Here is a 13,352-nt window from a genome sequence, read left to right on the forward strand (position 1 = left end):
GTGCTGCAACTCGGGAAGGTTGGCAAGTTCTCGGGATCAGCTGAGGCGGTGGTGTGTTGCTGTTGGTTTTCTTCAGTGGTAGCCAAACAGCAATAGTGTGTTTTATTTATTTATTTATTTATTGACAGACTCCACCATCAATAAATAATGAGGAAGGAGAGCAGTCGTGACTAGCACCGCACGCATCTAGGAACTCACACTCCTCAGCCTTTAAGAACAGGCTCATGGCTTCAGCATGGCACCGCCTTTATCAAAAAACACTCACACGAGAAGCAGGATTCCATTTCTGATTTATTGATTCAGAATTTGACTAGAAAAGCAAGAAAGAGAAACAAGGTCATGTCATAATCTATCACATTTTTACTACCCACAATTCAGTAGAGTACATCAAATAAAGTGCTTCATACAATATGTCTATCACTCTCTTTGAAATACAGCATGAAGGGAAACTTATTTCAAGTGTCCAACAACATACAGTGCTTTATCCAAGGACAAGTGGATTGCATTTGACTAAAGCCACCCACATTAACAGACACTTTAATTCCATACAACTTGTTCAAGGTCATCTTGCACGCTGTGTCTCTCTAACAATCACGAAAGCCGTGTCTGAATAAAAGAAAGGCCCACACATTTCCTCCCTATGCAGGAACAATTCCTTTCTTAGCACAGCAGAGAACAGCGCCTTCGTGGAAATTTGATTCACATGAACATGTGTGAGCTCAAACACAAAAGCTATTCTCTCTGTTGCGTGTATTTTGAGCTCAGAATACATGCCAAAAAATGTGAATAAGAGCAATGAATTTGGTTTGATCTGCTGTGCTGTAAAATGAGAGATTATTTATGGCTAGTAATCCATTTGAGGAGCGGCCGAGGGCTCCTCTGGTTTAGCTCTGCTTGCTGATAGACTGTGTGGACAAATACCCTCTCTCCCCCTCTGGTCTGACCTCCCTCCAGCCATTAACGGAGACAAAGGCACCCACAGGCACGAGACGAGTCAAAGACGGCGCTGGTCACGATGTGTCACTTCCCTTGACAGCCACAGGGGGTGCACTGGGTCTGCCCACACTGCTTGGTAGGAAGAGCTGGCTCTGAGCCTGGCTTCTGCAGGCAGGCAGTGGGATAGCATTAACACTTGGAATAGTGACAGTACCTACCTCAGACAGATTAGTGGTAATATGGAGCAATATGGTTATTGTTGGGTGTATTCACAAAGCAGCAATTAACTGAATATCTAACAACAGTCTTTTTTAAATTTTTTTAAATAAATGAGACATTTTATGATGCACACATCAAGGTCAAGGTCATAACCACGCCTTTCAGACAGATGTCCAGATACATGTCCTACTGTCATTGTGCCACTGGGTGTCAGTGTGGTGATGTACTGATAAAAGCCATCGAACACATGCTGAACACTCTTTACCAGCCCCCCCCCCCCCCCCCCCCCCTCTTCCTCTCCTCTCCCTCCCCTGTCATTCATTCTTTTATCTCCCACCCCTGCTCACCTGGGCTTGTCTGCGAGTGGGCCGCACAGGTTGGTTGTCAGGGTGGTTGGGCGCCCACGGCCCCAGGCTCTGATTGGAGTAGAAGTCCATGGGGTAGACTTCCTTCCAGCCTACTTCCTGTAAAGCCACAGCTGCCTGAGAGACAGACGGATGACAAATCATGTAAAAAATGAAAAAGAACAAGAAAGATGACAAGCTAAAATTGCAATTCCAGCACCCTAGGAGATGCTACAGTACACAACCCCTCCTGTTATCCAGTCTTGGATTTGCAGTTTTTGGGCAAACCAGCTGCAAGAAAACCGCAGAGTGATGAGAAGACACAACAGACTGACTGTACAGACAAGACAGGTGTCATAATATTAAGCTTGGATAACAGGCAGAGTTGTCATGTTATCCCTATGCAGCTGCACTGCACGACTCAACAGCTGCTAGAGGAGAGCAACAGTACTGGCATGACAGTGCTGTGACATAAGTGCAGACTGCTCCATATGGAAGAGAGGCGCCTGTGAATACCGATTGTGAATGAAAGAAAGGAGAGCAGCTGAATGACTGAGCAGATAAATAAACATGGATGTTGCATGAATGAACAAATCATGTGATCATTTATTCATTTATCCAACGAATCATCCATCTTTCAAACTATCTAGATGCCAGGACCCCTCCCTTCAGCTTCATATAATGTTTGGGATTATTTAGATAATGTATGGAAACATGATGATGAGGAAAACAAGTCATATTAATATCATAAAAAAAACAGCCATTTGACCCATTAGAGAATTTAGTTCAAAGGAAACATAAAAAAAAAAAAAAAAAAACGCAGCTTCAAAGTGATGAAATTGCTGTTCTAGTGGGACATAATTCATCACTGTTACACAGCTTGTGTGCAGCTACCGTAGTTTATTTTGTTAGTATGGTGTGTACCAACGTTGACAGGATAGTGTTCTCTTACACGGTGGCTGCATCTTTAAACAGACACAGGAATACAACACTCCCTTTAAATGTGGTTTCATACCTTCATATGAACAAGCAGCATGAAAGGATAAAAGCAACAGCAGTAGAAACACAGATATGAATTTTCTTGCTCCATAGAGGAACTGGAAATGAAGCTTCTTTTTTAATTTTTTAAAAAAGTTTTCCAAGGTTTTGTCACACACTATGTATAAAGTCTTATATAAAAGGCAAAATGTAGCAGATATCTGATCTCTGTGTATGTGTCTTTCAGGATTGACAAAAATAATACCCTAACATGCTTCCTTCAGCTCTATCAATTAAAAATTCAATATATGGGTCAACCAAATCCCATAGTATTTACTCCTAAACAAACAAACTGTATACTGGAATAAATCTTTTATTGTCTTATTTTTTGCCTTTCCTTTCCCCAGACATCTTTCTGCTAGAGTCCTCTTCATTTCCTTCTCTCGTCTGCCCTTATTCCACCCGTCTCTCATTTCCCCAGCTTTTACCCACTGCTCTCCTCCTCTCCCCTCTCACACCAACTGCCTCTCTCTGTGGAAGCTAGCTTCTCTTGCTAATCCCTGCTCTGACAGGAGAGCCAAGTGTGTCTTATTGACTATAAATATAACATGAGACGCACTGAAAATAAATGCTGCTGCTGCCCCCCCACCCCCACCCCCCACCTCCCCTCTTCTCCTTGCTTACCCCATCCTCCCATCTTGCTCCTCTTCATCTTCATTCTAAATGCCACAGTGGAAAAAGCACAGCGCACTGAGACCTATAACACTCATAGGTACGAGATGGTGGTGAATTAAGACTTATCGCAACCGCACACAAGCACACATGTTTAGACACAAGTGCAGCTGCAAATTATTTAAATGTACAGACATTGTACCCAAATAGCTGCCGGGAAGAGCAACGTGAGCTGTAACACAAACGGCTTAAGAAAACAGATTGCTGCTTTCCTCATTACAGCAGGGCGAATTTCAGACTACAAATGCACCGTTATAGACATCAGTCAAAAGCAATACAAAACAATCATCACTTTCTCTTCTGAGGTGAATGCTATCATTATTCTTAACGGCCTCATCCTGAAACATAAGTGCAGCACAAGCAGTGGAGAAAAACAGCAACCATTTCAAATCAAAACCCAATATTCAAGACAGCAATTCCCCTCGCATCCATTTCACAAGGATCCAAATCAGTGGCATATCTTTGAGGAAAATCACTGAATGAATTAATAGTTGACATCAAATGCTAAGCAGCCAAGTCACATAATAGCACATAACTGCCAAACCCATCACAAAGCAAGCCTTTTTTTTTTTCTTTTCTTTTTATTTTTTGCAGGCTTGCTACACCAGCTGCAGCGGCACACAAACAAACACTTGCTTTGAAATGGATCTTTATGGGTTGCTGTCCGATCTATCTCTCTCCCTTTAGAAAAACAAGACAGCTGCAGGAGGGGGAGGGACTGTGTATTCCTTTAGCCAGTAGGGGGGGCTAGTCTGCTGCTGATGCTGGTTTTATGTGTATGTGTGCTGGTGTGCTCTATAGCTGGGGAGAGAGGGAGAGAAAGGAGGAGGAGGAGGAGGAGGAGGAGGAGGAGGAAGAGGTGTGCTATTCCATCTCCAGCACAAGCAGGCCTTAATGAGTCCTATACAAATTCACCACCCTTTCAAACACGTTCCCATACTGTAACATTGTAGTAGCTCCCCTATCTTCTGTACTTTGAAGGCTTCAGCAGGACATCTGCCAAGGGGTCTGTGTACTGGCAAAAAGGTTTCTCTGTGTGTGTGTGTGTGTGTGTGTGTGTGTGTGTGTGTGTGTGTGTGTGTGTGTATAATTCATGAGCCCCCTCTGATAGGTGAGTGACAGCTGTGATCTCACTAACAGACTATAAGTTGCATGTTTACCTCATATGGAGACAGCAGGGGTTTGGAGAAGGCATTGCCCCAATCGATAGACAGGCGTGGACAAGCAATCTGGACCCACCTGTAGGAGAGACAAAGTACAAATGTACATCCATGACTGAGTACAAATGTGTGCGTAAAACAGAAGCAGTCAGAGAGGGTAAGAGCCCAAGATCCTATTAGACAGGCAGGGCACATCTGCGACTCCATGCTGCATGTGGATATGTGATGCAATGGGTTGTGCAGGGAGGGAGCCTCCCTCCACCTGATCTCCAGCATCTGTTGGAGAGATCTGTCCTGATTTGCAACAGCTCTAAAGACAGCCACACTACACTGTCTGAATGCATAGCTAGCCAGTGAAAGAGGGAGTCTGAAAAGAGAGACGGAGGAAGGTTTTGTGGTAGTGGTGGTGGTGGTGGGGGGGGACTTGGTTGCAGGAGGCATAAACAGAAAAAACAGGGAAAGAAGTGAACAGAGGTGAAAAGAGAAGAAATGCAGCAAAAAGAAAATAGGGAGAGGATAGGTGAGTGTGAATAAAAAAGCCGCACCAGCCCGGTCTCCACGGAGGTAGCCTACATAGCTGGCAGACAGGGTGGTGGGGTGGTGGGGTTGGTGGGAGCGGGGGGTAATAGGGGGGTGTGTGTGTATAAAAGAGATGGGGAGGGGGTGAGAAAAAAAGAGAGGACACAGATACACAGTGATAGGGAGAAAGAGAGCAATGAAGATGAAAACAGAGGGAATGGGGGGGTGGTGGTGGTTGGGGGGGGTAAAGACGCACAGGCAAGAAGAGAGGAGAGAACAGAGGCAGAAGAGAGGAGGAAGATTGGCAGGGAGAGAAGTGTTTACTCTGGAAAATGCATGAGAGCGGGATGAGGAGGGCGTGGATGTAAACAGCTGGAGGGAAAAATGAACAATGGGAAAATGGAGACGAGAGAATGGGCCGGGGCTACAGGGGTTAGCTTTCACAGATCAATGCTATCCACAGCTCCATCTCCATGGAGGGAGCAGACCCTCCCTTGTCCCTAATCCCAATGATGGAGCTCCATCAGGAATATTGACAGATATGAACTTAGCTGCAGTGCATATAAAAGCCCCGGAGATAATGCTAGATGTAGGTAAATGTCAATAAGAATATACCTGCTTGCGATTAAAGCAAAGGAGTACAGGCGAGTACAGAGGCATAGATGGAAAACACATGAAAGACAAAAAAAAAAAAAAAACATCTTTTGCAATAATCGCTTGGATACTTTCATGTCTACTGCGTCACATCCCCCCATCTGTCTATTCTTCAATTGCCAACTTTCACACAGTTTCTCAACTGCAGAATTGATTGCACCGTTGACTTTCGCTCTACTCCTCTTTCTGTCACAGAAATATTCCACCCCCTCTGGGCAAACGCATGGCATTTTCTCATTTTCAAATAACACTTTAGAAAAAAAAAAAAAAGGGTGAATTCTTATTCATCCTACTAATTTGAGAGCCAGCTGAGTCAGAGATATTTGTACAAAGAACCAATCTCCTCAGACCTAAGTTTGCTGAGTTTAGATGGAGAAATATGACCTTTAAGTCCATCAGCTTCTTTTCATAACTGGAGCCTGTTTCGTAGCCAAACACTGTATCAAAACCGCCTTAGCTCGTACACACATAGAGAAGGGACTAATTACAGGAGGAGAAGTCTGACAGTTTGCATGTGTGTGCACATGTATGTGAGCCTCTGCTGTTGTATGAAGTGAAAAGAACGCTGGGAGTGGCTTAAAGCGGGAGGGTGATTAATAAGGACGCCAAGACTCTTTCAATGAAATCCTTGGGGCTAGCACTGAGAGGAAAGTAAGACAGAAAGCATGAAAGGGAAGGCAGAGAGGATCCCTCCTGAGCAGCAGATAGTTGATTGGCACACAGAGCCAGAGGGGACTTTTCTAATATTAGCACAGGGACTGACTGAACGATGCAGTTCAGTAAAATACATGGTACCATGCCAGGTATTGCCCCCTGAATGTAGCCCAAATTGTATTTCCAGCTCTTATCTGGCCTTCAATCTAGCCAGCACAGAAGAGAGAACACACAGCAAGGGGTGCAGTGAAACAAAGTGAGAGCTGGAGGAAAGAAAGAGAGAGGTGTACAGACACAGGTAAAAGGTGGGGGTTTGTCTCTGGCAGCTGAGCCTTGTTTCACAACTAAAGAACATTACCAGGCAAAGATTAACCGAATAAAAAAGAATAAATGAACAAAACTTTGATGTAAATCTTGTCTGCTCAGTCCCTCTCTAAAGAATGTGTTTCCTTACTGTACTTACTTCTACTGAAAATACAAACCCGCAACACATATAAGGATTAAACAAGCAGGATGCAGGGCTAGTGAGTGCTCTGCTGCGACATATAAAAGGTAAGATCGCATGACATTTAGTGCTACTATGCAATGTGAGCCCAAGCTTCGCCACATTACCTGCGTTGGCCCATTGTACCCTGACACTGTTAGGATGACCACCTGCGTGGCTTTGCTTCAATTACACTCACATTCTTGAACCACCAAAAGCAAGAACAATTAACCTTTCAGCTCGGCAGGAAAATGGAAAGTTTTCACCTTTAACTGCAAATTCAATTCAATTAAAACAAACAATTTAATTCCAATGGAGTCAAAATTAAAATTCAAACAGAAAGATAAAAGGCTGCGATGCACTGGGTGGTATTTGCGGTCTAGTTGAGATAAGTGTGTGTGGTGTGGAGATATCTGTACAATAGTTTAAAACCTGCTTGGGGACAGCCTAATTACACACTTAAGAGCATATGCTAATGGCGCCTCTCTCTTTATATGAGTGAGCATGTGTGTGTCTAATGACAGAGAAAGCCTGGGGGTGGGCTCTGTACAGTGCGCCGTGTCCGCTAGTGCTGAGCACTAATGCGTCCTTTACCACCCCATCGTCTATTGCTCAATCTCTCTGTCTCTCTCTCTCTCTCTCTCTCTCGCTCTCTTCTATTCCTCCTTCAGCCAGATCCAACACAGCTTCAACCACCTGGTGGTTTGTAATGTTTATTGTAGCCTCATGTAGGATACCTGTGTTCTTACAAACTCTTCTGAGCAGTGAGGGAGAAAAACAGAAGAAAAAGAGAGAAAATAAAATGGCTGATAAATAACAAAATACCAAAATATTAGCAGGAGACATCCACTCAATGCTGTCTAATTTCACTCTGAATAAGCATCTGTGATTAATGATGTAAACAATGTTGTCAGTGTGTCATGTCTTCCAAAATGAACCTTCAATTTCCACTTTCATCTAGCCTAGACTCATTAAGGAACACTAAAACATTTTTTTTTTCAAACACATTACACTGACAAAACACCATTATGATGAATAAATGTAATGGTCTCAAATAAAGCAGGAACTTGAACTTTGATACTTTTTTGGTATTGACCAGAGCATCAAGTATCAAAACTGTCAGTGACTAAAAGCTGGCATCAAATGCCTGCTCCGGTTATTGAAGGTCTTATTCTTTGAGGAGGTTTTGTGTTGGCACTAGTACTGAAAATCCTCAAATGATACCAAGCCTTAGTCTTCAATAGTACAAAGAACAATTAGAATCAGTTGCCAATTTATTAGGTACACCTAGCTAAAACTAATGCTGTCTAATACAACAGCCCTGCAATAGAGTCTACCTATGTTCAGCTTTGTTTCTAATTCTGTTTTAGAGAGGTGTTAATTCAAATGTATGGTAATTTTGGAGGTTGTTACTTAATTATGTTCTGTTAAACTGAGAGATGTTTCAAATTTTTTTTTTTTTACACCCCATTTGTATAAATACAGGAAGACTAAATATTAGAAAAATCTCATTATATAGGATTTGTTACGTGAAAATTAGTTAGCTAGGTGTACCTAATAAACTGGCAACTCCCTATAGAAGCATATAGTGTATTCCCATCTGATATATATTTATACAACAGGCCTTAATTTTGTATTCAAACACTTTGGTTTTCTTGACATCAATACCATAGATGCTGCTGAAACAGACCTTGTTGAAAAGCTCTTTGTCTGTAATGAGGGTTTGTTTTGGTTCGGTGAATCGTGCCTGACTTACATAATTTTCAAGTTACACTCATACATCAGTCTGAGGAGGAGAGCCAAAAAACAAAGAAAAAAAAACATTTTCCGTGATCGCTCTCTTTCCAAACACAGCCCCCTCAACTACCTCTGCATCTCTCTCTCTCTCCCCCTCCCTCCCTCTCCGACTCACTCTCAGACCTTCTGTCCCTCTCTCACCCACTCCTCCCTCACACATCACACCTCTCATTACTCCGCAGCGAGAGGCCAATCTGAGGGAGTGTGAGGAGCGCGTGTGTGACTGTGTGAGTGCCTGTGCCCGCGTGACTGTGATTGGAGCTGTTGCACATCAGTGTGTCACTAACCCCTAATCCATCTTCACCTTTGGTCATTCCGGCTGGAAGTCAGACAAATCAGAGGAACTGCACCTTGGAACTGCACCTTGAAGTCTGAGCACTTGATATTTCATTGAAGAAACCTCAGGAGTTGATTTTTATTATCATTATTATTATTATTATTTTTTTGGCCTTTTTATGTCCTTATTTGATAGGACCAGCAGAGACTGACAGGATATTCAAGGAGAGAGCAGGAGGCTGGATGGGATTTGAACCGCGGACTCACAGCTCCAGGCATACGAGCCCACGTTGTATGTGCCCTAACCATTTGGCTACCAGGTCGCCCCGAGGAGTTTATTTTTCAAATAAATTAATGGGTGTGGCTGGGCTGGGAAACAGTGTTAAATGGCAGAACACATTTCCCTGGCCACTGTCTTTATAAAGAACATGTATTAATGACAAGAACCACGTGTGCATCAATAGCCTGCCACTTCACCAATAGTTTAATTGTTTATGAGTGAAAGTGTTTATTATGTGTGATGAGTTCACAGTTTCCTTGGTTTCAGGTAAGGCAACATATTTTTAGACTCTGGTAAGATGATTAAACAGAATTTGGAACCTAAAGGTAAAATAAATAAATAATAAGCCATCTGGAGCCAAGGGCAAGGCTAATTTTTTTTTTTTTTGGTTTATATCATACTCTGACCTTATTGCAAAAGTACAGAGTGAAAAGTAAGCACTTGAATAGATTATTCATGTATAAAATTCTTCTTTCTATGCCCTGTGTGTCAAAGATGAGGAAACTGTATCAAGCATCCCAAGTTCATTACGCCGGACTATTTGTTTTTGCTACGAAGGCAAAACTATGGAGTCTGACTGAGGCATGAATGCCAATTTTGTTTATGAAGCTGTAGACTCTAGACTACTGTTTGCCAGCTCCTTGTTATAGTGTGCACTGGCAAATTATGCTGACTCCCCAATTATGTGTGCAATGATGCTTACAGAATACATTTCAAATGTTGTTGATTATAACTTTTGGGTGACTACTTGCTGTTGATTGTAATAGCTGTGCGGGGGGCGGTGTTTTGTAAGATAAATCACCCGTTCTATAAAACAAAGACACACAATGGTGATTAACCCATTTATACCGGATGCTGCGTCATTTTCATGACGCATGCAGCATATAAATATGTAAAATATGTATAAATATGCGCTACGCAGCAGCCTGCAGGAGACTCAATGCTACGCTAAGCAGCAACCGGCAGGAGACTCAATGCTACGCTACGCAGCAACCGGCGGGAGGGGCGCTATGCAGCATCCGGTATAAATGGGTTAAGAGGTAAGAAATGAAGAGAACAGTGAGCAAAAGGAGAAAATGTTTTGGTGACATGTGCAAAACAATGAAACTTTTATGTTGCAGGAAGCTTTGGCACTTGGACATGGAAAACCTATCAAATACATGTATAAGAGGATCTTTACAGAAACAAAAATAAAATCTTCGTTTTCTTTTTGCTGCGTAAGGAAGCTTCTTTGCCCCGCAATGCCTCATGCACTGTGCATCGGGGGTATTGTAATGGCTAATAGACCAAAATGTCTTTGCAAGCAACTAGATCAGCTTCAAACCAGCCACAAACACGACCTAAACAAGCTGCTTGATTTGTTTTCTGAATTCACGTTATGTAGCGAAAACTGAGTTCACAACATCTGGGTTGGCTTCTGCATGGCGAAGAGTATATGGGCTATCGTTTTTACTTCAGCTACCATGGCCAAGCAGTTCTTACACAATGAATAGCACATGGACTCAATTGGGTGTGTCTTAGTGTGTATCTTAATACTCACGCATCTATATCCTGCATAAGATCCAGCTTGCTGGGGAAAATCTCAGACAGGAGAACTCGAGTGAAGTTCTTGCCCAGAGACTGAAGCCTTGACTCCAGGTGCTAGGAAGAGAAAGAAGTACTAGAATTACCACCTCACGGTTGTATGCGTCAGCCAACCAGCCAACATGCAGGAAATATGGACACAATCTCTCCCTCCAGAGCTACAACATGGACAGAAGTGTATTTGCAGAACATTATGTCACAGTGAAGATGACCTTTGACCATTTGGATATAAAATGTCATCACATCATCCTTTTATCCTCTTAGATTTTTGTGTTACATTGCGTCATAATTAGCGTATGAATTTCTGAGCTATGGCCAAAAAATGGGATATCATGTTCACCAGAATGGGATGGACAGAAGTACGTATTATGACAACACAAAAAAACATAATGCCTCCGGCCCTGGCTATCACTAGAATGGAGGCATAAAAGACCAATGGAAATGGTTTGCGATCCACACATCAAACACAATTCTCTCTTCTGTTGTGAAACTCCACTGTAACAAATCATAAGTTGCATAGCCCATGACTTCCACCCACACAGACACAATCTTTTAAGCAGTCCAATCTAAGGTACTCCCAAGATTTTTCCTCTATTGTCAATCTTAACAGAAAGACTATTTTATCCAGCTGTCAGTTTCTGAAGCCTCATCCATCCATTTTTTGCTGCTTTTCCAAGTCCACATTGTAGTGAGAGCAAGGTAAGGAAGGTAACATACAAATCTGTCTCCTCAGCCATGTCCTCTAGCTCCTCCTGGCATTCTCAGGCCAAATTGGGATATGTAATCCCTCCAACATATTCTGGGGCTTCCTCTGTCCATTTGGCTCTGGCCAAAAGCCTCCACAGAGGAGCATCTGGATTAGGTTCCCAAAGGAGCAGCAGTTCTACTCATCCTCCGGATGTTCAGTCTCCTAACCCTCCAACTATGAGCCCAGACACACAGAAGGGAACTCAGTTTAGGTGCTCATAGCCAAAATTGCATTCTTTCAGTCTTTGCCCAGAGCTCAAAACTGGAGAGGGCAAGAGTTCAGATCATGCACTTTTGCTTCAGACTCCCTCTTCATGGATGTCCAGCACAATGGCCATTATTCCTGTCACTGAACCAATCCCCCTGTCATTCTCACAGGACATCTTACACGAATAAACTAATAAGACCAAGTGATACTTGAACTTGTTCACTGTTGACAGCAATTCGTTCCCAATCTAAAGTCTGGTATCCAGTTTTTTCCTGCTGACTAAAACACCCTCAGACTTGGAAGAGCTGACTCTCACAATCACTTCACATTCAGCTGTAAATTGCTACAATGAGTGTTGGAGGTCAGAGGCTGATGAAGCGAACAGAACTACACCATCAGCAAAGATTCAGTCCTGAGGACACAAACAACAAATTGATGTTTCTCTACCTCTTGGGTGTACCTGGAAATTCTGTCCATAAAGATCATGCAATTGGTAACAAAGCAAAACCCACCCCCCACTGAGAACACACTTTGATTGTTGCTGAGTATACAACACACCTCTCACTGTATTCTTGAAGTAACCCACACAACATCATGAGGGGTACAATCATAAACCATAAGTCCAAAAGAACAACTCCCATGACCCTTCCTGGCAAGTGACAGAACTGGTCCATTGCTTGACAAACAACAGGGAGTACACTTTCTGAAACTGAGGTTCAACAACTGACTGAACAAACGCCAGTCAGAGCCTTGCCCTCCATGACACAGTTGTAATCTGTGACAAACTTTTTCTATAGGGGAAAACAGTGGTGCTAAGCGGGTTCTGACACCCTTCTGGCTTCTTTCACTTGAAGCAACACTGGAAAAGGAGGGTCTAGCCAGGACTTCGGTGTCATAGTTGGGGCTATATGTAGAGGTGAGCCTAACTATATTGGATTGGTACCTCAAAGAGGTAGCACTGTACATCCCACCATCCAGTTTTCCTAGCCAGGGTTTTGCTCTCAGCTTTGCCTGGCATTTCACAATGCACTAGACCCCTACACCACCCTGGAAGGTAGTGGGGGGCCCACAGCTGCCCCTACTTTACTTCCTAAGGCTGAGCTGGATCAGGCCGCTCGGGTACAAGCCCAGACACCAGGCCTCATATAATTTATCAATAAGTTATAAATGTTTAGCCAGTTCAGGGAACTCTGGTCCTTAGCTTTTGAAGTTTTGGAGGGGTGTTATTCAGGGATACAGGAAGCAGCCAAGACATCTCACAAATGTCTCTATGGTGAGATAAAGGTACCAGTATTTGCTGATATCCACTGTCCTTGGGACTATCATGAGACATTTCTACAACTGTGCTCTTATCGCAGAAAGTACTGTCCCCTTACTTGAGAGGTTATCTGAAACTACACTTAATCTCGACAGATCACTATGGGAGAGCTGGTGGGTCTTTTTATTAAAATCCCCCTTTTTTAATCCATCACCTCCTGCCACCCTAAAGTAAAACTTTTCTCTCTCTGGCTGACATCTTTATATCAATGCTAACTTCGTCTTTTAAGCCTGGGTATTTACAAACAGGAGACGTGCACCAATATGAGCATCAGGATGTATAGTGACTGAAGAAACCTAGCTGTGATGTGGTTTTAAACCTTTTACATGTAGGGTTCAAGTGGAGGTCCATGTATTCTACCATGATGTAATGTGTATTCATTTCAGACATGATGACATGACAAGGCCAAATAATCAACAGCACAGAAAACTCAAGTATGGGTACATCAAACAAAGGAGAAAG

General features: G+C 43.0%; 1 protein-coding gene across 1 annotated transcript in view; it reads right to left on the reverse strand.

The window, feature by feature from the left end:
* Window positions 1-273: 273 nt before the first annotated feature.
* The window catches only part of dph1 (diphthamide biosynthesis 1), a 56,036-nt gene continuing 42,957 nt past the window's right edge, over window positions 274-13,352 (reverse strand). The window contains exons 9-12 of the mRNA XM_056373482.1: window positions 10,574-10,674; window positions 4,370-4,448; window positions 1,503-1,637; window positions 274-1,101 (exon numbers count right to left, since the gene is read on the reverse strand). Coding sequence (XP_056229457.1) covers window positions 1,021-1,101; window positions 1,503-1,637; window positions 4,370-4,448; window positions 10,574-10,674 — 396 coding nt within the window. The 3' untranslated portion in view covers window positions 274-1,020. The remainder of the gene's footprint in view (window positions 1,102-1,502; window positions 1,638-4,369; window positions 4,449-10,573; window positions 10,675-13,352) is intronic.

The sequence above is a fragment of the Seriola aureovittata genome, chromosome 4 (genome assembly GCF_021018895.1).
Source record: "Seriola aureovittata isolate HTS-2021-v1 ecotype China chromosome 4, ASM2101889v1, whole genome shotgun sequence".
NCBI lineage: Eukaryota > Metazoa > Chordata > Actinopteri > Carangiformes > Carangidae > Seriola > Seriola aureovittata.